At 30.4% G+C, this 22,312-nt stretch overlaps 1 protein-coding gene across 1 annotated transcript; it reads right to left on the reverse strand.

Moving 5' to 3' along the window:
* Positions 1 to 13,764: 13,764 nt before the first annotated feature.
* On the reverse strand, positions 13,765 to 21,810 carry LOC114401543 (protein NRT1/ PTR FAMILY 5.2-like). The gene is made up of 4 exons (XM_028364064.1): positions 21,528 to 21,810; positions 18,712 to 18,929; positions 15,267 to 15,832; positions 13,765 to 15,056 (listed from the first exon to the last, which is right to left on the reverse strand). Exons 1-4 carry the CDS (start codon positions 21,649 to 21,651, stop codon positions 14,180 to 14,182), a joined length of 1,785 nt encoding a protein of 594 aa, XP_028219865.1. The 5' UTR covers positions 21,652 to 21,810; the 3' UTR covers positions 13,765 to 14,179.
* Positions 21,811 to 22,312: the final 502 nt, after the last annotated feature.

Genomic DNA, 22,312 nt, shown 5'->3' on the forward strand with positions numbered 1-22,312 from the left:
TCACTATTTTTCACTAACTCCAATCATTCTGCATATATTCTTCTATTTTTTAATTTTAAAGCAACTCCAATCATTCATATTTTTTAATCCTTCTTCTATCTCTTTTATCATAACACTTTGTGCAATAAAGAAAACGTGAAATATACTTTTGGTTGATCAATTGCAACTGAGTGGATACTTTACCAACAATGCCAAAGGCTCCGTGATTCAAGGAAATATTTTCTTTCCACAAGCGCAGATGCAACCGGAGAAATTATATGTTGATATACTGATCAATTTTTTCGTGATATATATTGCAAATTTGCAGTTGATAAAAAAAAATTTAAAAAAATTAATAATGTGTCACTTTAAAACTGATCGGAATTTCTGGATATATTGAATGTCGGAGTCTCTATATAGCACCATCATCCGTGGGTGACATTGGCAAAGTCTGAACCCCACTCCTTCCACCCCTGTGTCAGCTTGTAAGTTGTAACAGTAAGAGCAGAACAAGTCTAATCTATTTTAATTTAGTGGTCAATTCAACCGATTACCAATTATCCCTCTGTATATTTTATAATATACCGAAAATATAAAGATATAAAAATAGAGAAAAAAAGGTTATATATAACAATGTATAAAAAATTTACATTATATATATAATAAGTTTGTTGATTTTTAAAATAATTATAAAGTAATTTATAATTGTCAATACGCATTAAACTAATAAAAGTATATTGATTAAATGCATTTTGCTTAGGCGTCAAAATATATTTGTAGTCTTTATGATTCTCCGTTAGCATGACCACCTCACGTGAAAATATATAGCCATGATTCGAGCAAGCATCTCTATATATTAGCATGGAGTAACATGTAAGTGTCTTTCTCCACATGTACTCGTACATGAGCAAATCTTTTATATATCTTCTCCCTATCCTATATTTTGGTTTAAAGGAGAATAAGCACCTCTAAGAGAATATTATAAGTATCCTTCTGGCAAAATTGAAAAAGAAACATCGAAAGGGATCACAAGACAACTATATATAATACAAGCCACATCAAGAATAGGCACCATATAGAGTGAGCGAAACTGAGGCGCATGATGTCTGAGCATTCACTCTCACCAACTCCAAATAATTAACTGTACCTGGATCATACATAAAGCAAGCGTGATTCCAACCAGAGTTTAAACAATATAGTTCAATTTTTATTAGCAACTAATAGGGATAAGTAATATCAGTATAAGGGGGAACCAAAATGGCAGAAAAGCAAACTGATTTTGTTAATAATTGAAATCCAATTCTTTCTGCAGCTGGTGAATATCTTTTACTATATATGTAACAATGCAGCTCTGGCAAAAATGAATGCCTTGTTAGTTTATATGTTCTTTGTAGCTGGAATTTTGTGGAGCTTCATCATTCGCCGTGGACTCACCCACACATTAGTAAGGCTTTAAATGGGAATTGATTATTATAGCAATACAGGACAGCAGGACATGAGCATCTCATGCTATTACTGTTAAAAAGCATTTAAATCAAGCACAAAGTATGATTTACCATTTCCTGCATTTACAACAAATGTTTTTAACTTCATATGTTTTCTTCCGGCATGGAACATCAAGAATATGGTGAAAAGGCATATGACATGGAGCCAGAAATTGCAGAGGATATATATATCACATACATCTTAATGAAATCAATACTTTTGGGATCACAGCATATCAATAAATTATTCATGTTATCAGCATACTTAACATACTTAAATATTAGAATATTCTCTGAAACTAACATTAGAAGCTGATAATGGGTCGCGGGGGACAAAGCCCAAATAGACTGGAATTTTAACAATATCCCAACTACAATGGAGTATATTTGACCACAATGATCTAAACTACAAGTGTAATTAAGCGGCAAGCTCGACTTTTTCAAATACTATCCCGTATGTCATTAAATTCCTTATTTATAGGGGCAGGTCTCATTATTTTATAAAACTTATAGGCAAATAATTTTCTAGCTACCAAAGAATTAGAGTCTCTAAATTTAATGAATTTAGGCATAAGTTGCATGAATATAATGGTTCCAAGCCTACGTACGTATCCACTTCATAGTCCACTTGGGTTTTATATTGCATTGTGTTTGATTGCCTGCATAATTACATTTCGTACCTTTTACGCAGTTGTTATTCTTTGAATTCTCATTTATTGGCCATTCAAAGTAATCGGTACTTAATTGATATCAATCTTCATGAGAATGATACCTCTTCACTCTCACTTTATTATTAGTAGTTGTATCACCAGTGCCCCTGTTGTGGTCTTTGCAAGGTTAAGTAATTTATAAATTGTTGGTTCCTTAAACATTATAAAAGAAAGACTATATATCTATTTCGCTAATCACTCCATCTTAAAGGGATTATGCTCCAGCAGTTGGTAAAAGATGCTATAAGCGCATACAAAAAGATATAATAATTTTGTATGTTGAGGTTGATTTCTACAAAATTTATTTGCCCAACAATCAAGGTGATGTATAGATGGAATTACTGCATCACTGTGAGAAATAAAACATTAATATAAGATTTAATATGCTGCAATAGAGAGGTTTAAACATAAAGTTGACTACAAACCATGTGAAATGTCAAGTTCAAATTTTATAGATAGACGAGGAGCGTTAGAAATACATTTTTTAATATATTTTTTCAAATATATTCCCTAATTAGTTAAAATTTATTAAAACTATAAAATTAGAAGGAAGGATTGTTAAATATAATGTGAGACTTATCAAATTTCATTATTTTTAATAGATTTCAGTCAATAAAGAGAATATGTTTAAAATAGTGTGTTAGAAAATATATTCCTAATATTTTTCATAGATAAAAAATACTTTATTAAAAGAAAATTTCTCACTAAATATAATTAATCAATCATGTTTTTCAGCGCAAGTTATTCATGACAAAAAAAAAAAAAAAACTTGTGTGTAATATATATTTTACATCAATAGTTTACTGAAAAAAAATAAAAATAGTTGACCGCAGAATCAGCCATGCATGATTTTGTTGTTAATAAATCTCTTCCGTCTCAATAAATTACAATCATATCATTGTCAAAAATCAATTGAAGCTACACTTATATTTTAGTCTAGTCATTGAAAGAAGACGATCGAATAGATTTATAGCCATCAGCATCAAGATGTCAAAGGCTAGATTAGGCTATGATGGATGAGGCAGAGTCTTGAACCACAGGAAGAGGAGCACTATGACCAATCAGTACCCTTGGAAGTTGAGGGGCAGCTCCAATTATTAAACCAGCGACCTAATAGATAACCGTAAACGAGGAATTATTCTTGTCTAGAAGTTAGTAGGAAATAATAAGGATGTTGTTTGAGGATTTTAACAAAGAAAAATTTGATGGGGTAGCCTGTGCACTATATTTATTCTGATCTGGAACTAGATGACCACAATGAGTGGGGATTTGATCCTCCAACGTAAATATTAGCCCATCATCCTGGTCCCCACGATCAAATATTTTCTTTTTAGACAGCTTTCCATTGTGGAAAACAGGTCCCCCACCATTAAAATTACCCTTTCTCTTTCTGACCTTATCTTCTGATACAAGTACTGAATTCATGGCTAAGCTAATCTATGATCAATTATCATCAAATATAAAAGCTCATACCAATTCATGATGGTTGACATGTCACCTAGGTTTTTTAAAAATTTTCATTCGTTATAGACATATAAATAAATTTTACATCTTTTTTCTTAGACTAGTTAACTGTCTTTTTAACTTTCTTTTGAAATAGTATTTTGGTCTATATAATATGCATGATAAATTTTATTTTATATACCTAAAATTAATAATATAAATAAATATGCTTAATATTTCATTTATACTATAATTAAAATTCAAAATAAATAATTATATTTTAAATTTATGATAAGCAATTTATATATTGTTCTTATTATAAACACTTTTATGCAAAATATCTATTTTAATTTTTATATGTTAAGTTTAACATTTTTTTATACATCAATGTCTTCTTTTTATGCTCAATGTCATTTTTAATAACTTCCAATGCTATCATTATTATTGCATTTTTTTTATTTCTAAGAATCACACAAACCCAATACTAGGGGAGACAGAAATTCGGCTCGAGGGGGTCGAGAAAAAATATAATTTAATAAATTTTAAATTTTTACATTCATAAAATATTCAAAAAAAACTTTAATATTATATTATATATATATATATATATATATATATATATATCTAATATTTTTTACAGATAAAAATAAATATAACCATACTGAGTACAAAAATAATGCTATGTATGATTTTTTATATAAGAAATGATAATACATTTCTCTTGTTTTAATTATAGAAACATAGATTTATTTTCAAATATATTTTTACAGTAAAAAATGTGTCAATTATATATTTTATTTGATACCATTAACTTATTATGAAATTTATCAATGAGACACTCAAGCATTTCACTAATAGATAAACTCATTGATTTATTAACAATATATTTAAGTTACACTCGTTAATGAAAAAATATTCTTTAAATTAGAAATAATGATATTAAATATAATCACTACTTAAATCATTTAATTCAATGATAATATTAATTAAAATTAAATAAATTAATTATTTTTATTAGTTTTAACAAATTAGTTATTTGTTTTGTATATATGAACAGAGGTAATACATTAATAAAAAAAGAAATAAATTAGATAGATAAAATAATTTTGGACAATTATATCTCAACATCATAAATAGTCCATTAATTAAAACTTATAATTTCTCCTTAACTCTTTTTTTTTCTATCACACCAAGTTGCATATTATATTTATATTTTTCTTTCTTCTCTTTTATCTTCTTAACGTCAACTAATGTAATAAATTCATGTTTAATTTTTCAATAATTTTGTATAAATTTAAGGGTTTTTATAATAATATAAACACATATTAAAAAACTTGGGGGGTCATTGCCCCTGTCAATCCCCCTCCCTCTGCCTCTACTCAATACTAAAGGATATTTATCACAATTCAAATACATTATTCAATCAATTAATCTAGTCTCTTTTCTAGTTTTCTTATTGCAACTTCAACTACATTGAAGAATTATAGTTTACATGTTGCAATAAGAAAAACTATAGTTTACGTCATTGAAGAATTATAGTTTTTATCAATTTTTTAAAGGATTGTAACTCTTTTATATATATTAGTTTGCATTGTATATAAATACTTTCATTTATTTTTTTTACTAATTTAATTTGTAGGGCATATAATTTGTGTGTCAATTAATTTTAATGCCAAACATGAATTAAATTCAAGGTTGAATTACTCATTTAGTTTTTATATTTACACAAATTTTACTTTTTAATTCTTATACTTGAAAATCATAAATTTTAATTCCTACACATACAATTTTTCATATCTTTTAGTTCTTATACATATCATTTTAATTTCTTTGGGTCCTTTTTTTTCAAACTCGATCATAAGGATTAATAGGGATAATTTTTAAGTATATAGACTAAAAGATAAAATTTGTACAACTATAACTATTAAATAAGTAATTAATTAAACCTAAATTCATGAAATCTAACTTTTTTCTCAAACTTTTAAAATTTTATTTTTCAATTAATTTAATTATTTTTTATTTGATAGTGTAATAATATTCAATCAAACAAGCTAGATTTAAAAGGTAAAAACATACTTAAGATGCTAATTTATACAAAAACATTTATCAAAATTTGTATTATTTGCAATGTAGAGTTTAGATACAAGTAAGTCTAATGTTTTAAGGTGATTTGCTAAAGTTTGCTGATTAAGTGTTATTTACTTATTCGGAAATTACGGTATGATTATTAAGATAATTATTATTAAAATTAATAAATTTATCATATTTATTAATAATTTGTTGTTGAACCACAATATGAAATTATTCTGTCTCTCTTTGTATGTATGTTTTAGTTTTGGGAGGTTAAAATTTAAAAGCATTAAGTTAATTTATTATTTGATTTCACAAAATGCACTCTAAATTTTGTTTAAAATATAAATATAAAATATAGCATTGTGAACTTTCAAAATTTTATTCATAACCATGATGTTTATCTTAATTATTTTTTAATAATATATAAAATTGCTTAATTTTTAAGAAAAAAATATATTATAAATCTTTTCAAAATAGGATTGATGTACGTAGTTCTTGTTAATTTGACAGTCATATCAACTCGGGAGTCAGGATAAAGAGCCCTCCCTTATGCTTCAGTTTTGTTAACTTGATGGCAAATAGATGTTGTACAAACCATGCTGTCCAAGGTATCATGCATGCCTCATGAATTACAATTCAACCATATATTTTGCTTCTGTATGATAAGAAAAACTTTTAAACATAACTCTTTCGAGGAATTTAACAAATGCGGTCTTTGTATGGATTATTCTTTAATTTGGTTCTGTTTCTTGTATCCCTAACTATAGAGGTTATATCCACTCCTTCACTGTGATCAATAAACATTAACAAGAGAAATTATTAACATGCAGGATAAACGGGATGCCAAGCATCCAACGGTTGATGATGATAAATGGCTAGTAGTGCCTTAAGTTTGAGCCTTTTCTGATAATGCTGCTATTTGTTTCATAATCCTTGGCCCTTTTGCACGTGTAAAACTCTGGAAAAATGAAAGATTATTTATAACTATGATAAAAAAAGTTCTCATATTCCCCATCAGACAGTGTAACGCTAGAGTTATATATAATCATCTCATATTGTAGCATGATATCATATTATTCCTGATATGGTTTTCCTCCAAATGGAATTCATCAACCATGACCATTACTCCACTCAAACTGTAAACACAATTCAAAGTTTGAAAGAAGGATATGATGAATCCATGGACTTATATTTGTGCTGGGGAGAATCACCATATCGCTTCTATACGTGCATGGTAAATATTAGTAATTAGGGAGAAATATCACACAAAGTTTAATGTGGTTGATCCCAACATCAACAACATGCCTACCTCCACAAACGAGAAGAGGTCAAATTTAGTATGATCAGCATTACAATACAACTTTTTGAATGAAAAATTGAGCGAATTGACCCTCTACCACTACAACTTTGCACAGATAAAGCTGTTATTCCTGTCCCACTATGCAGCTTTTGAGGAATTAGTTGCAAACCCTCTTTCACAATATTGTGCTAGGCATATTACTCACAAATTTGCACGGAACCACTACATGCAAACTTTGCACGGATAAAGCTGCTATTCCTCACAATTTTTTCTCCCCTATTCTCGTACCTCAAACATTCCCTAGTGCTATAGGCATTTATAACCCACAAGAACTTGTTTGACAAGCAACCAACCCACCTTTACATAAGGACATTCCTAGTTTCATATTTTAGATAAATATTTAATATCTCTCCCATATCTTTCATGTTTATCACTATGTCTTCACATATATATGATCTTGATAACAAAATCTAAATCCTTCTATAACATGGAATAATTTTGATAATAATCTTGACTTAGGGATTTTGGATAAAGCCAACAATTTGTGACTCAACTGATGAAAGAGCCTCAAGGGGTTAAAAGTACACATTATACAGAAAGATTAACATAACATTTCTAATCATACAATAACATAGAACAACCTTTGCTTTCCCTTCAGGGACTGTACATTCAATTTCATGCTGATTGACATGAGCATTGATGGTGGGAGCTGTCCTCAGCAGTGACAAGTAGTCCTTGAGAACATTTTGAAAGGTTTTTCGGATTCATTTCTGGTGCTGATACTGGACATCCTTCAGCTTTACTGACTCCCATTACATCAGAACTCCTGCATGAATATATGAGGACAATTAATGTTGTAGTACACATAAAACATGGTTCAGAGCTACTCGATCTATTTCCTGATAAGTATGAACATATACCACTTTTTGAATACTTTGACTAATGTAGAATTTTCCATTACAAAATAAAAGGTCTTACTGCCATTGAGACAGAAGCATTTCCAAGATTACCTGTCAACATCAAATCTGAAATATTAATAGGAAAACATTCTCAATCTCACATCTTTTTTCTAGTTGTATTTTTTCATATCCCCCCGAAAAGGTCATTAACAACTAAAAATGAATCAGGTTGCATTTTCCTAAAATGTTGTAACATCGCAAGTATTTGAAAATGTTGACTTAAATTGTTAAAACTCATTAAGATCCTGATTATATGTCTCAAAAGAACTTCTTTCTTTGAATATTGACTTCATCAATATAACTAGATTATTCACAGGACCATTTAAAATCAGTAAATGAAATGAGTCTGTCGATACATTCAAATAATTAAACGTTTTACAATTAGTAAACTAAATTTTTTGTTATAACAGACATTTTTTACAAAAATGGACCCATGACCACAAGCTAGTCCATAAATATATTTCCCAAAAAAAGTGGGTATAGGGTGTCCGGGTGTCAAGATTAAACCTGCCTTTCCTGCAGAACAGCACACAAGGCCTTGCATTATCACGAGGAGCTAGGGGTTATAAGGTTGGCTCGGACGCTTGGTGGTGAAGGGTGAAAATTGAAGGAAGGGGTGAAGAGGTTGTGGGTTTGAGTCCCCTGAACAAAAAACTAACAACTAGTATTTGTCATTAAAAAAAATATCACGAAGAGCTTTCATTATTTTGATAAGAAACCATTCAACTGCAGTCCCAATGACAAATGTTTTAATGGCATGAACCACCTATATAATTGATGAAAACAATTACCAAACTAATTGTTAAAAGATAGGAAAGGAAAATAAGTATCAAAATGAAAATGAAGAAAAAAATGCGGATATAAGGGAGAATCAAACATGTAGCAAAAACATGCTTCTGAATGTTATGCTTTTAACCAGGTTGCTACAATCAAGGGCTGAACTGAAGACAAAATATAAAATCTGTTAAAAATGGGGTCCTCAGGTTAATTAGTTGCAAATCATTCAATAAAACACTTCAGGGGGCAAGAAAGGCGAGAACTAAGGAAACAATGGTTAGTTTTGTTCTTTATTCTATATTTAGAGAACTGGTGAAAATTCTATGGTAAGAATAAACTATATTCACATGATTGTTAGCAACCTAAGCAAGTGAATTCTGAAAGAAAAAGAAATCTTAAATGATATTTTGGATCCTAAATTAAAATCTGTTTCTTGTTTCCATATTCTCTTATAAGTTCTGCTGCTAGGTGCAAGCTTGCCTCAAGATCCAACTTTAGAACTGCTCTTCACTCCAAAATAGGTTCATTTCATGCAGATATGTTATAGAACATATGTTTCATGACATTTTAACTGCTGGACAGAGTAAGTAGTTTATGGATCAGGAATTCTGAATATATATGCATCATAACATGACTATCATCTTCCTTTAACTCTTCTTTTAGAATAAAAACAAAGTTAACAAAAAGAAATTCAAAGCAATCCAATGCGAGAATTGTCCCGACAGCAGTAATCAAATCAAATTTGTTTCATAGAAAATAATTTTGAGTACCAGCAAGGGGGCAAAGAGGAGCACTTAGACAAATAATGCCATGCTAACCTATAAAACACTAAAAAATAATGCCAAAAACACGGAGCAAAATTTGTTTGCATTCCCATAATTTCTTTGGTAGAAATGGAAAGTTAGGTAAAATATATAAGTGAGTAAGACCCACAAATCTAATTTCTTAAGATTTTAGGTTGATGTTTCAAGTTGGCTTATATGATAGTGTTTATCACAAACGGTATTTTGCCCCCTCAATTTATCTAACAAGTATTGGTACAAACATACGAACTAGACGCATAACTTCATGTCAAAGAAAAGTAACTTCAAATCACAGCAGAAAATGAAAACGATAAGTCATCATGTATGAGCCCCCCAGCCCCCATAATTACATCTAGAATGCCTAGTACGATAAGTGAGTACTACGTTATTAAAATGTAAACGGAAGCACGTGAATATATCACTATTGAGAATTGTTGTAGAACTGTGTATGGAACCAAATTTCATAAAAATAGGATGCCATAGCTTTAAATCTATTGAGAATTGTTGTACAATTGTGTGCATGGAACCAAATTTCACAAAAATAGGATGCCGTAACTTTAAATCAAGTGAATCAAGCGGCAAACATACATAAGTTTAATGTGACTTTTACTTCATTATGTTTTACAGTTTTTTTTTAGTACATTAAATTTTAAAAAATTTATTCTAATATTTTATATTTTCAAAATGTGTCGTTTTAGTCTTTTTTTTCAATTTTTTATTAGAAACATTAGTGTTATATTAACTTTTAAATTTTAACAAAGGACCAAAATGATATATTTTAAAAACATAAAGGACCAAAATGAAAATTTTAAAACTTGAAATATTAAAGCGAAACAACAAAACATAATGAACTAAAAGTGACATTAAGTCTTTTAAAATAATTAAATTTACATAGTGGTGGCTAAAAATCGTCACTATCTTTATTTTACTTTTAAGAAAATAAACAACTAAAAAAACATCATCTACTCCAACATCTTCCAAATCTAAAAAGGTAAAAAAAAAATGCAACATCACACTAATCAAACAGTGTTAACACATAATCTAGTTGAAACCACCAAAAATTCTTATATTCCTCATTGGAAAACCAAAATCTTTCATACAGTTATGCTATCAGCAACAGAAGCAAGGGAGATCGGAGCAATAGATGTCTTCGATGAAAGGCAAAAAACATAACCTTAACTCGTCAATTAACCCATATCTAAACACGGCTTTTTATGAGGTCTGCGAGTAAGACCTCCACTGTTGCACACGATTGTGTCAGGCAAGTAAAGGATTTCCCATCCAACATCTACAATCAGGTCAAGTGAAGATGAACAATGCAAAGATAGGTCGAACAATGCATTTCAATTGAAGATAATTCTAACTAACCCGACTAGTCAAACCTCACCCACAACCGAGTGTTGTCAATTTTCTTCTCTCCCTTCATCAACTTGTTGCTGCCAACGGCAACAATGAGACAGTTGTTGTCGTTAGGTGAGGGGGCAATCCCGACCACGTAGGAAGGTTGCAGCGGAGACGAAAGCAAGGGTGGAGTAGTGATCTTAGTTTGCAACAAGAGGTGGAGCAACAAAAGGAGAATGGACTCTTACCTATTGTGATCGAGGATAATTTGTAAATCGAATTATTATCATTATTAAATGATTAAATTGAATAATAATAATAATATGAGAGTGAAGGTTATTGTTTTTGGTTCAAATCCATTTTTTCTTCATTTACTTAGTGCTTTTTAATTTTTTTAAATAAAAAAGATAATGGCAGTTTTTAGTCGCTATTATGTTAACTTAACTATTTTAAAATTTTAAACACTAACAAATACTAACGTTTCTAATGAAAAATTGAAAAAAAAATCCAAATAATACATTTCGAAAACATAAACAACCATAATAAAACTTTTAAAACATAATGTACCAAAGTGAAACAACTACGAAACATAATGGACCAAAAGTAACATTAAATCATTTTAAAATTTAAATTTAACATGACACTAACATTTTGAAAAAATAACCAAAACGAAAATTTTCAAAACTTAATGTACCAAAGCGAAACATAATGGACCAAAAATGACATTAAGCCTTTTTAAATAATTAATTTTACAATAGTGGCGACTAAAAATCACCATTATCTTTTTTTTCTCCTTTAAAAAATAAACAACTAAAAAAACATCATCTCCTCCAACTTCTTCCAGATTTGAAAAGATAAAAAAATACAACACCACATAGATCGAACAACGTCAACACATAATTTTGTTGGAACCATAAAAAATTCTTATACTCTTTATCGGAAAACCAAAACCTTTCATATAGTTATGTTATTAGAAACAAAAGCAGGGGAGATTAGAGCAAGAGTTGTCTACGACAAAAGACAAAAGCATAACCCTAACTCTCCAATTAACCTGGATCTAAACGAGGAAGTCACAATGTGACTCTTTGTGAGGTCTGCGAACAAGACCTCCACTGTCGTGCACGATTAGGCTAGGCAAGTAGAGGATTTTCCATCCGACATCTACAACCGGACAAGTAAAGACGAGCAACACAAAGATAGGTCAAACAATGTGTTTCAATTGAAGATGATTCTAACTGACTCGATCGGTCAAACCCCATCCACAACTGGGCTTTGTCAATCTTTTTCTTCATCTTCCTTAATGTGTTGTTGTCAGCGGCAGCAATGAGACGATTGTTGTCATTAGGTGAGACGACAATTTCGACCGCATATGGAGGTTACAGCAGATACCGAAGCAAAGACGGTCTTTTTTGGTCAACAACAAGAAGCGAAGTGGCAGAAGAAGAATAGGCCTTTATCCATTGTAATTGAGAATAATTGGTGAATGAAATTATTATTATTATTATTAAATGACTAAATTGAATAATAATAATATGAGAGTAAAGGTTGTTATTATTTGTGGTTTCAAATTTATTTTTTCTTCATTTACTTAGTGATTTTTATTTTTAAATAAAAAAAATATAGTAACAATTTTTAATTGTCACTATGCTAACTTAACTATTTTAAAAATTAAAACACAAATGGATACTAAAATTTCTAACAAAAAATTAAAAAAATGATCAAAACGATATATTTCAAAAACATAAAAGACCATAAAGAAATTTTTAAAACATAATGTACCAAAACAAAATAATTACGAAACATAATAAATCAAAAGTTACATTAAATCATTTTAAAATTTAAAAGTTAATAGAATACTAATGTTTTAAAAAAAGATTAAAATGATACATTTCAAAAATATAGAAAATCAAAATGAAATTTTTTAAATTTAATATATCAAAATAAAATAACTACAAAACATAATAAATAAAAAAATAATATTAAGTCAGATATATAAAAACATGTGTCACGTTTGGTTCAAGATACCAACCCCATAGATCATAAATCCATATATGTGCATTATGAAAATGGAAAGGAAAGGCTGGTAAAAAAAATGAATTATATGATGCTTAGAAAGTTGAAAATGGAGATACCAAAAAAAAAAAAAATGTGGCATGCACGACGCGATAAGACAAGTGCTATGTGCTAAAGCACTTATTAGTGAATGTGCGGTTGGTCGAGTTATCAAAATCACTGATGGGGAGGGAAGAAGGGAATATGGATCACGTGGGTAAAAGCAGTTTGGTAGTGACAATTTGGAACCGATGTTAGTTGCAAGATGTGGGCTTGTTGGGCTCAGAATGGTTCCAAGAATCCGAACAAACACAAGTTTCAAGAAAAAACGATAAGGAAGCTATACACGTGTGCTTGACGGTGTTGGAATTAGGAATCACAAACTTTTGGAAATTCATGATTTGCTTTTTCAAAAAGAATATATATATATATATATATATATATATATATATATATATTTGCTATTTGTAAAATTTTATTTTATTTTATCTTAATTGTTAAATTGTTATTATTTTCTGCCTGAATTTAGAAAGAGAATATAGGTAATTAAATTAGTACTTAAATTTCCAATCTTTGTATCAAATTGGAGAAGGCAAATTTACTTTAGAAATAATTTGATTTGAAAAAATATTCTTTTTTATTTTTAATTACAAAATTTTATCATGATTTTTTTAGTTCGATCTTTTTAAAAAAAAAAGTGTGTAGAAAATAGTGAAAATAATTTTATTATTTTTTATTTTTATTGTTTCTTGTACAAACTTTTCAAAATAAAAACAAAATAGAAAAAAATCAATTTTTTGTAATCTATAGCTGCCGACAACGAAATAATAGCTTTATAAATAAAAATAAAATAAAAAAGCAATTTTATTGGAGGAATGAAAATGAAAATCTCACCTGATAGATTTTGTCTTCGACCCTTTATTTTACAATTTCTTGAGTAAAGAAAAGCTTAAATGGCAAGAAAAGATCTAGAAAGAAAAACTTCAAACATATTACATTCATTTTTTCAATCTCGTGCTTTTTCAAGGTGCAAGTGACATTTCCCGAAGGTTACAAAGGATAAGGAAAATGATCACATGATGCTAAAACGACCTCCAATAACTATAACTTGATTAGGTTCTCTTCTGAAGTGGCTTCCAATGATCAAAACCATTCCAAAGTTAACACGCACACACCCCCACAGACACACACATATCTAGTTCTTTGGCCATCCAAATTTGTACATAAAGTAGTTTTGTCCCCTTAGATACCCAATCAACTAGTCTTTGGGATTCACAACGTTGGACACAGTCTTTTCCTTCAGTTCTTTTGCAAGCTTGTCTATGGAATCTGAAACTTCAACTCTATATACATAGAACCTAGTAACATACGCGAAGAAGATGAGGTTGAGGAAGTTTAGTATTGCGAAAAATGCATAGTAGTAGTCAAGATGAGACTCATTGAGGTTGTTCAAAATCCACCCCTTGTGACCATTTTTCTTGGTGACATTTGACACTGTTGAGAGAAGAAAGGAACTGATGAAGTTACCAAGGCCTAAGGTAGTTGTGGAATATGAAGTTCCAATGCTCTTCATGTGTTCCGGGGATTGATCATAGAAAAACTCAATTTTTGCAACCTCTAAGAATGCATCAGCAGTTCCCATGAGTATAAACTGAGGAAGCAAAATGAATATGCTCAAAGGGACTTGCCCTCCACTTTCAACTACCCCATGTTCTCTTGCAACCTTGAGTCTATAGCTTTCAGTCCCAGATGCAATGATCATGATCAGTGTGTGGATTACAAGGCCAATTCCCATCCTCTGAAGAAGGGTAATGCCTCTGGGGTTCTTGGTAAACCTTTGCATGATCTTCACAAAGAAACGGTCATAGAGCACAATGCAAACAAGCAAGGACACAGTAACAAATGCAGCCAAACTTGCTGGGGGAATTTTGAAGCTTCCGAGGTGTCTGTCAAGAGTAGTACCTTGCTTCACAAAAAGGGTATTTATCTGAGCCATCATTGTACTAGGCACAAATGTAGCAACCAAGATCGGAATCATTCTTATCATTTGTTTGGTCTCCTCTACTTGAGTAACAGTGCATAGCGTCCATGGACTAGTGTTCGAATCTGTTTTCACACATGCCTTGTCAAGAAACCTGCACATATGTGTATGATTTTTATTAGGAACACAAAAATTTCATTGTAAAATAGGGTCATCTAGTGGAGAAATTATTACATAATCCGAGACCACATGTCTAATCACTTTTTATTAATTATTTAAAAAAAAAATAGATATCATGTGAAAATTCATCACGATCATGTAATAATTTATCCATAAAGGAGAAAGGTAGGATAGAATTTTGTACTTTAGTGTTGGAGTGTGGTCAATTCTGTAGCTCCCTTTCTTTGCATACTCTTCCTTGTCAAGCTCATATAGTTCTTTAGAGTCACTAGGAACAGGAACTTTTGATTTCCTCAAAGCAGCCACAACGACCCTAGCCATTCTAGTGAAGGTACTCCCTGCAGGCACTTTGTGCCTATAGAAGGGTGTCCCTGCCACGAATATCATGATTGATACTAAAAGGCCAAGAGTTGGAAGAGCATAGCCAAGAGTCCACCCCACATTATCTTGGATATAAACTAGAACACTGTTTGCAAAGAGTGTCCCAAAGAAGATGCTGAACATCCACCAATTGAAGAAGGATAGCTTGTGTAACTTCTCTTTAGGGTGAAAATCATCAAATTGATCAGCTCCTATGGTGGAGATGTTGGGCTTGGTTCCTCCAGTTCCCACTGCTAGAGTGTAAAGTGCACCATAGAACACAGCTAGCTGTAGTGTGGAGGCTTTGGCACATTTTGTCACATCCTTTACAAAGCATTGAGGTGGCTTCAGGCTAGGAAGGGACACTGCCAGTGTAAGCAGAGACATACCCTGCGCCATCAAACAACCCCCACGAATTAATTTGACAGTTTAAATTGTATGCATAACCATTGTCCAAAAAGTTATCCTATCCTATGTATTAAAAAAATGTTACTTTTTGGTTCTAACTCTGTCTTTAATGTCTCAATTTAGATAATTGTATAATGTGATCATTGAGATGATTCTACAACGCCTTTTTCATTATGCATATATATATAAGTAAAGTTGGGTAGGTTAAAAGAACAAGAATTAGGAAGCAAAACTCAATCCAAACATACAGATTGAGGAAGAGTATTACAATTGACAAGCAAGTAAAGCATAGGAGCTCCCATCTCATGAATTCCAAAAAACTTATCAAGGTTAAAAAGAGTATCTGAATATATCATTGGATTTATTAAGGGAAAAATACTAAGGCTGGAATGAAAATGACTTTATAATTATAAATATACAGAAAGTGTTATTTAAAACACGTGTCCGATTTTCACTTTATATGTTATTATAATAATATCCATCCATCTTTTGCATAATACTAGTACTATTTTAGACAATTTTGTTATTGCTATTAGATTCTTCTATACAACTTGTTAATTGTCTTTATTTGTGCCTCACTCTCAAGCCCCACAACCGCACCCTGTCCCAGTCCCCTGACTTGAGTTTGATATATAGTTTTGGACTTAGTGTTGTTTGCTTGTTGATGACTACACTTTTACTTGATGCAGGTACAAGGACATGATAACCTATATTGTATTTGTGGACCTTAAAAAACATACCATGCTTTAGAAGGATGCACACACACAACCATGAAAAGCGCGGTCCACTAGCGTCACAAGTATGAAAAGAATGCCACATGCTTTGAACCAAACTAGAGACAGGAGAAAATGACCGGGACACTTTCCTACTACCCTTCATGTCTTTTTCCTAGACAACACTGTCATGAGGTCAAATTCTAATACTTTGCCAATATTATATTATGTCCTACCCAAGCTCTATCAGAGATTCACTTTAGAAAATTAATAATGAAGAAATCAGTGTGTAACAAAAGTTCAATTTTAGTCTATCTTGAGTGTTTATATTATTGTTTAATTACATATAATTATTTAATAAATAATTTGATTACAACAACAGCTACTTAACATATCAAACATAATGATAAAATCACAATATAAAATTTTAAGCTGATAATAAGCTAAAATTAAATTCATGCAAACAGTGGAGTTAGATAAAAAAAAATAACTGATATATTTATGTAAAAACATACTGACGATACATGAACTTGTATTCAAAGTTTAGAATTTTAGTCGTCTATTAATTATATTTAATAGATTATAAATACTTAATATCAAATTAGCAATCTATAAATATTTTACAAATCATATTAAATATCATTGTCATAGAAATAGTATACCATCTCATTAATCATTCATCTTCAAAAGTCAAGTTGCGAATCACTGGTTGAGCTGCAAGATTCTTTTTTGTCTCGAATCACTAATCAAACGCGGGAATTAGTGTATTATTGGTCCACCGATAGCTACTGTCTACTTATCATACTAGCAATATTGCAATAAAAAATGCCAAAAAGTCTTTGATCCAAAAGGTTGAAAGTGTTAGCCTAGTATGTAGTAGCTTCAGTTGGTTGGTTGGTTCTTGACAGATTTCTTTCTAGAGTGATCAGCTGGTGACACGCAATATATAGCATCTAAATACTCTAAATCGTTTTAATTAATCTTATACAGACATTACATAATGCAATCTGTATAAGAATTTTTCTTATTAATTTACACAGGAGATTCCATGTATAACCAGAGAAAAAACTTTATAAAAAAGAGTTTATATAGATAGATATATATTATCTATTAACAATTAATAATTATATATATATATGTGTGTAAACCTGCAACCATAATGAAATAAGTATTTAGACTTTAAGAACATGTATATAATGAATTGAATTAATTTAAACATACTTTTAGTCCATGTAACTATAATTATTGTTAATATAGTTAAAAAAATTTAATAAGATTAAAAGACTTTAGACATGATTGTGCCAATAATGCATTCAAATTAAAGTCATAACAATTAGTATATACCCTATAGCAGTCAAAATTAGGATCAAATTTATAGGATCAAACTTATGGTCAAAATATGCGGGCTTAAAATATCGAGATCTAATATATATCTTTATGATCATTTTTATATTCAGAACAACTTGCATTGGGAGACACTCGTCTAAGTTTCTAACATGTGGGAGTGGAGAGTTGAAATGTGGTGATAATGCCATTGAGGCCCATGGGATTCACCAAAAGCGGACAGAGTGTAATTTGACTGAAAATCAATCATTTTAGAATTAATAACTAAAAACTTACACTCATCTTATTCTGCTTCACACTCACACTTATGAAATTTTAAAATCAAATAATTAAACATAATACTATTTGTATAAATGTAAGCTTTTCGGATCTTAACATAGGAAATTAATTTGTATCTGTCACATCTAGCTTCATTTTTCAAGCTGTCCCCATGTAAGATTAGAGGGATGTTGAATATCCACAAATTAATTAAGTTTAAATTGTCAAGCCCGAGACCTTTTTTTTTGGTGAATTTTTTGGTGAAGTCAAGCCCCGAGACCTATTTAGTCTTTCTACGTGTTTTCATTCCGTGACATGAGTTCAATGCCCGGATTAAATTATCTGTGACATATATTATTAAAAATTGAACACGCTAACAATAATTAATATGAGGAGTCAAACTCTTTGAAAGATGTGTCAACACATGTTATTAGATTACAATAAAATGAGATTATACTAGATGAATGAATTGATATTAAACTCTTTACGGGGTTATAAGAAAACAAAAAATTGGTAAAAGAAATAGTAGCTTATTGAGAGACTAACCGAGAGATAAATGGTGGAGGCTATGACAAAAGTCCAATAGCGGCCAAGGAAAGCGTCAGCAACGTAGGCGCCTAATATGGGTGTCATCCAAATGGTGCCAACCCAATTGGTGACATTGTTTGCAGAGGATACTGTGCCTTGGTGAAGCTTTGTTGTAAGATAAAGGATCAAATTTGATGATATCCCATAATAAGCCATTCTTTCGAATACCTCATATACTGCACCCACAATCAAATCAAATTCAAACATCAATAAGGTTTCTACTTTCTACATGTTTCAAATTATACGAGTTAATTGTTTATTTAATTAAGTATCAAGCCAGGCCACTGTTTGCTTCTTTCCTTTTGACATGTATGTTGTGGAGACTAGGTTAATTTAAATGTCCTTAATTTAGTAAATTAAGTTACATGTACATTGGTAAAAAAAAATAAAAAAATTACATGTACATTAGAAAAGAGGAGATACGTGACCTCATGAAATATCAAACTAATTAGTATATAATTTTAAGGATTGTTGTTGGTGAGAACTGAATTAGAAGCGTGTTAAGTATGTCAACAGTTTATTTTCAAAGCCTTTAGTCAGTGAATTAGAAATTTAAAATAAAATATTCACTATCTTTGAATAATAAGCAAAAAGATGTTATTCCAAGAATATTAACATTTAATTAATATAATACAGAAGAAGATTCTTTTTACATTAAATGACACCTAAAATATTTAATAAAATGCAATCTGCCGTGTTTGGTTTACCATAATTTTTCTTCTTGTTTAAGGTTAAAATATTTCACTTCAAAATAAATTTTAACAACCAAAATCATCTTTAGAAATTCAATTTTACAAATACTCACACTCACTCTCACACATACTACAGCCTCCTAAGCTGGTGGCTAGTATGGAAGTATTAGGCTATTAGGTATTAGGGGTCAGAAGTATGTCTTTTACGCCTTTTTTATATAAAAATCTTATCCACAGTTTTAGTTCTTGGGTCAATAATGGACAAATTACAGTATAAAATAAGATGTGAACATTTTAAAATCCATTATAAACCTAGGCAAAAACAAGAAACAACCTTAATTAATAATTCGTAGGACACAACTTTGTATCCTAATACAAAATACTTATTTGATTAAAAAAATAAATAAAATGATGTTATCGTACACAAATTTTTATCACAATTGTTTTTCACTGTATTACTTGGAAGTTTAAGAGGGCCAGCAATTAAATGCAAGAGCAAGTTGAGTAACAGTACCACTACCGTAAATGAATACTGATCCTAATATCATAGAGTTGCAAACTCTATTAAGTTTGCAATAAGTGGTTTTTCATTAGTTAACTATAAACTCATTTTGGATATATTTTGTCAAAATATCACGCATTATGTAATCCAGCTAACAGACAATATTTGGCTTCTTGAAAGTAACAAGGCTTTTGTTCGATTCTGTTTTTAGTTTTTAAAAAATATTTTTCAGTAGACTGGAACTTACAAGAGAAGAGGAAATAAAATAATCAGTGTTGATTTTAAAAACGTTTATTTTATATATATATATATATATATATATATATATATATATATATATATATTGTTTTCGAAACAGGTGTTGATGATGGGAAGCATGCGTACGATTTCAGAAATTTGGCAGGAAACAGTGTTGATTTTTCAGAAATTGTGATTCCTCGCCTAATCTCTCTCTCTCGTACGATTCACAAAGACATAAACATCCCAATATATCATGTCTTGCGGTTTTGCACCTCTTTGATGAAGAACAAGTTGTGATTCTCTCTCAGATCACGAGCCCATCAACCACCACTACCATGGAGAGAACGAGTTGGAGAAGGATAAGTCCAGCTTCCATGCATTTCCAAGACCCATTGTGATGCGGTAAATACAAAGAAGACACCTCCCGTGAAGAACAAGAGGGACTAGGACACCTTTGAAAAATATTCTAAAACTTTTCATATGTATGTACAAATTAATCTTTTCAAAATTAAGATTAACTATAAAGAGTAAATAATTCACTTTACTTTATCAACTAATTACCAATAGTTACAAATAGTAATTTTGTTGAACTTTACACTTATGATGTACAGAAATTAAAATCTATTTATAAATTGATAATTTTATAGGATAAATTTACTTTTCGGGGGACTTATATGTAGACATATACTTTTAGGGATCACTACCAAAAAATACTTTAAGGGATCAAAAGGAAAATAAGATATTAGTTTTGATATTAACTCTTTTTAATATGGACAACGCAATATTTATTTCGAAAAAGTTAAGGATGTGTGAATATTTTCTTGACTTGATTCATTCATTTACATTACGTACAAAAGATGTATACAATAATTCGTGTATGGATAACATCACCTAAAGAAAAGAAAAAATATTGATGAGGAAACAAGGGTTATTTAATATTAAAAAAAATTGTTGAAATAATTTTAAGGGAGTGAGAGAAATGAGATTAAAAAAAAGTGTGACCAACTTTTTTATTTTTTACTGCAGTATGTCATAAGAACGAAACAAAAGATATTTATGGAAGAACTGAAAGTGTTGGTACAACATCACTTCGCTGCCCAGCTAAGCAAAGCCCCAATTTGTATTTTGTAGCATGAAAAAATAGGAAATCTTCTCCACGATTAATTAATGCTAAGTGCAGGACGATGGTAAAAAATGGAAAAAGAAATCAAAGATATTGATTCTTTTCTCACCAACCTCTTGCAGTTGCAGAGAACAGCAGAATATGCATGGTATAACTGACTTTGTAAGTTTTGAAATGGGAAGAACAATAACAGATCAATAAAAGAGAGAAAGTTTACCAACAACAAAGGAGCAAGCTTTCCAACCACCACTTTTGGATCTAAGAATAGGTTTCCCTTTAATGTTGACAGTTCCATCTTGTGTGTAGTCCTCGTTCTCGACCCTGCCCTCTTCCATAGTCATGTTTTAATTTTGTTTTTACTCTCTTTCTCACTTACCCCCTTATAATCTACTCTTTCGCCCCTTTAGATAGAAACGAGGAGCATGCACGAAGAAGGATTTTTCTCAGTGAAGACGAGAAATGAGAGAACTGAAGCTGCTACCATGCTCTACTTTGATAAAACTATACACTATTTATAGACCTCACGCTCTACTCTGTGGCTACACTTCTCCGTCGACATGGGCCCTCATCATCACCATTGTGTCATTTACTTTTTCTTTTTCTTTATTTGATATAAATTATCAAATAAATATTTTTAAAAAGTTTTATTTAAATCTTAAAATAAATTAAACAGGTATTGTTGTAACTAAAATAATTCTTTAGATGAAAACCATCATGTATCAATCTTGAATTAATCATATTAATAGTTAAGAAAGCATAGTGCAAGGATAAAAGTTATGTGGTTTGATCTTCTAGATCAACACGTACTCTCTTGAGAGAGAATCCTTTGAAAGATGAGATATCAAAAAAGGAGTTGATAATTGTATATTTAACCTAAAAATCATAACCTTATTTAATACACAATCCATAAATTATCTTTTGGGTATCTATATTTTAATCCATCATAAAGATAGAATTATCATTTAGTCTCTACACATTAGAGACTCATACTTTGTTATTGGA

Source organism: Glycine soja, chromosome 20 (assembly GCF_004193775.1).
Source record: "Glycine soja cultivar W05 chromosome 20, ASM419377v2, whole genome shotgun sequence".
NCBI classification, from domain to species: domain Eukaryota; kingdom Viridiplantae; phylum Streptophyta; class Magnoliopsida; order Fabales; family Fabaceae; genus Glycine; species Glycine soja.

Bases quoted from the DNA above. Each gene is read 5' to 3' on its own strand.
- LOC114401543 (XM_028364064.1), bottom strand. From the start codon at position 21,651: ATGACTATGGAAGAGGGCAGGGTCGAGAACGAGGACTACACACAAGAT. The intron at 18,930-21,527 runs GTAAACTTTCTC...TTGTGGGTGCAG, and splicing joins AGCTTGCTCCTTTGTTGTTG to TATATGAGGTATTCGAAAGA. The intron at 15,057-15,266 runs GTACAAAATTCT...ACATATGTGCAG, and splicing joins GACCACACTCCAACACTAAA to GTTTCTTGACAAGGCATGTG.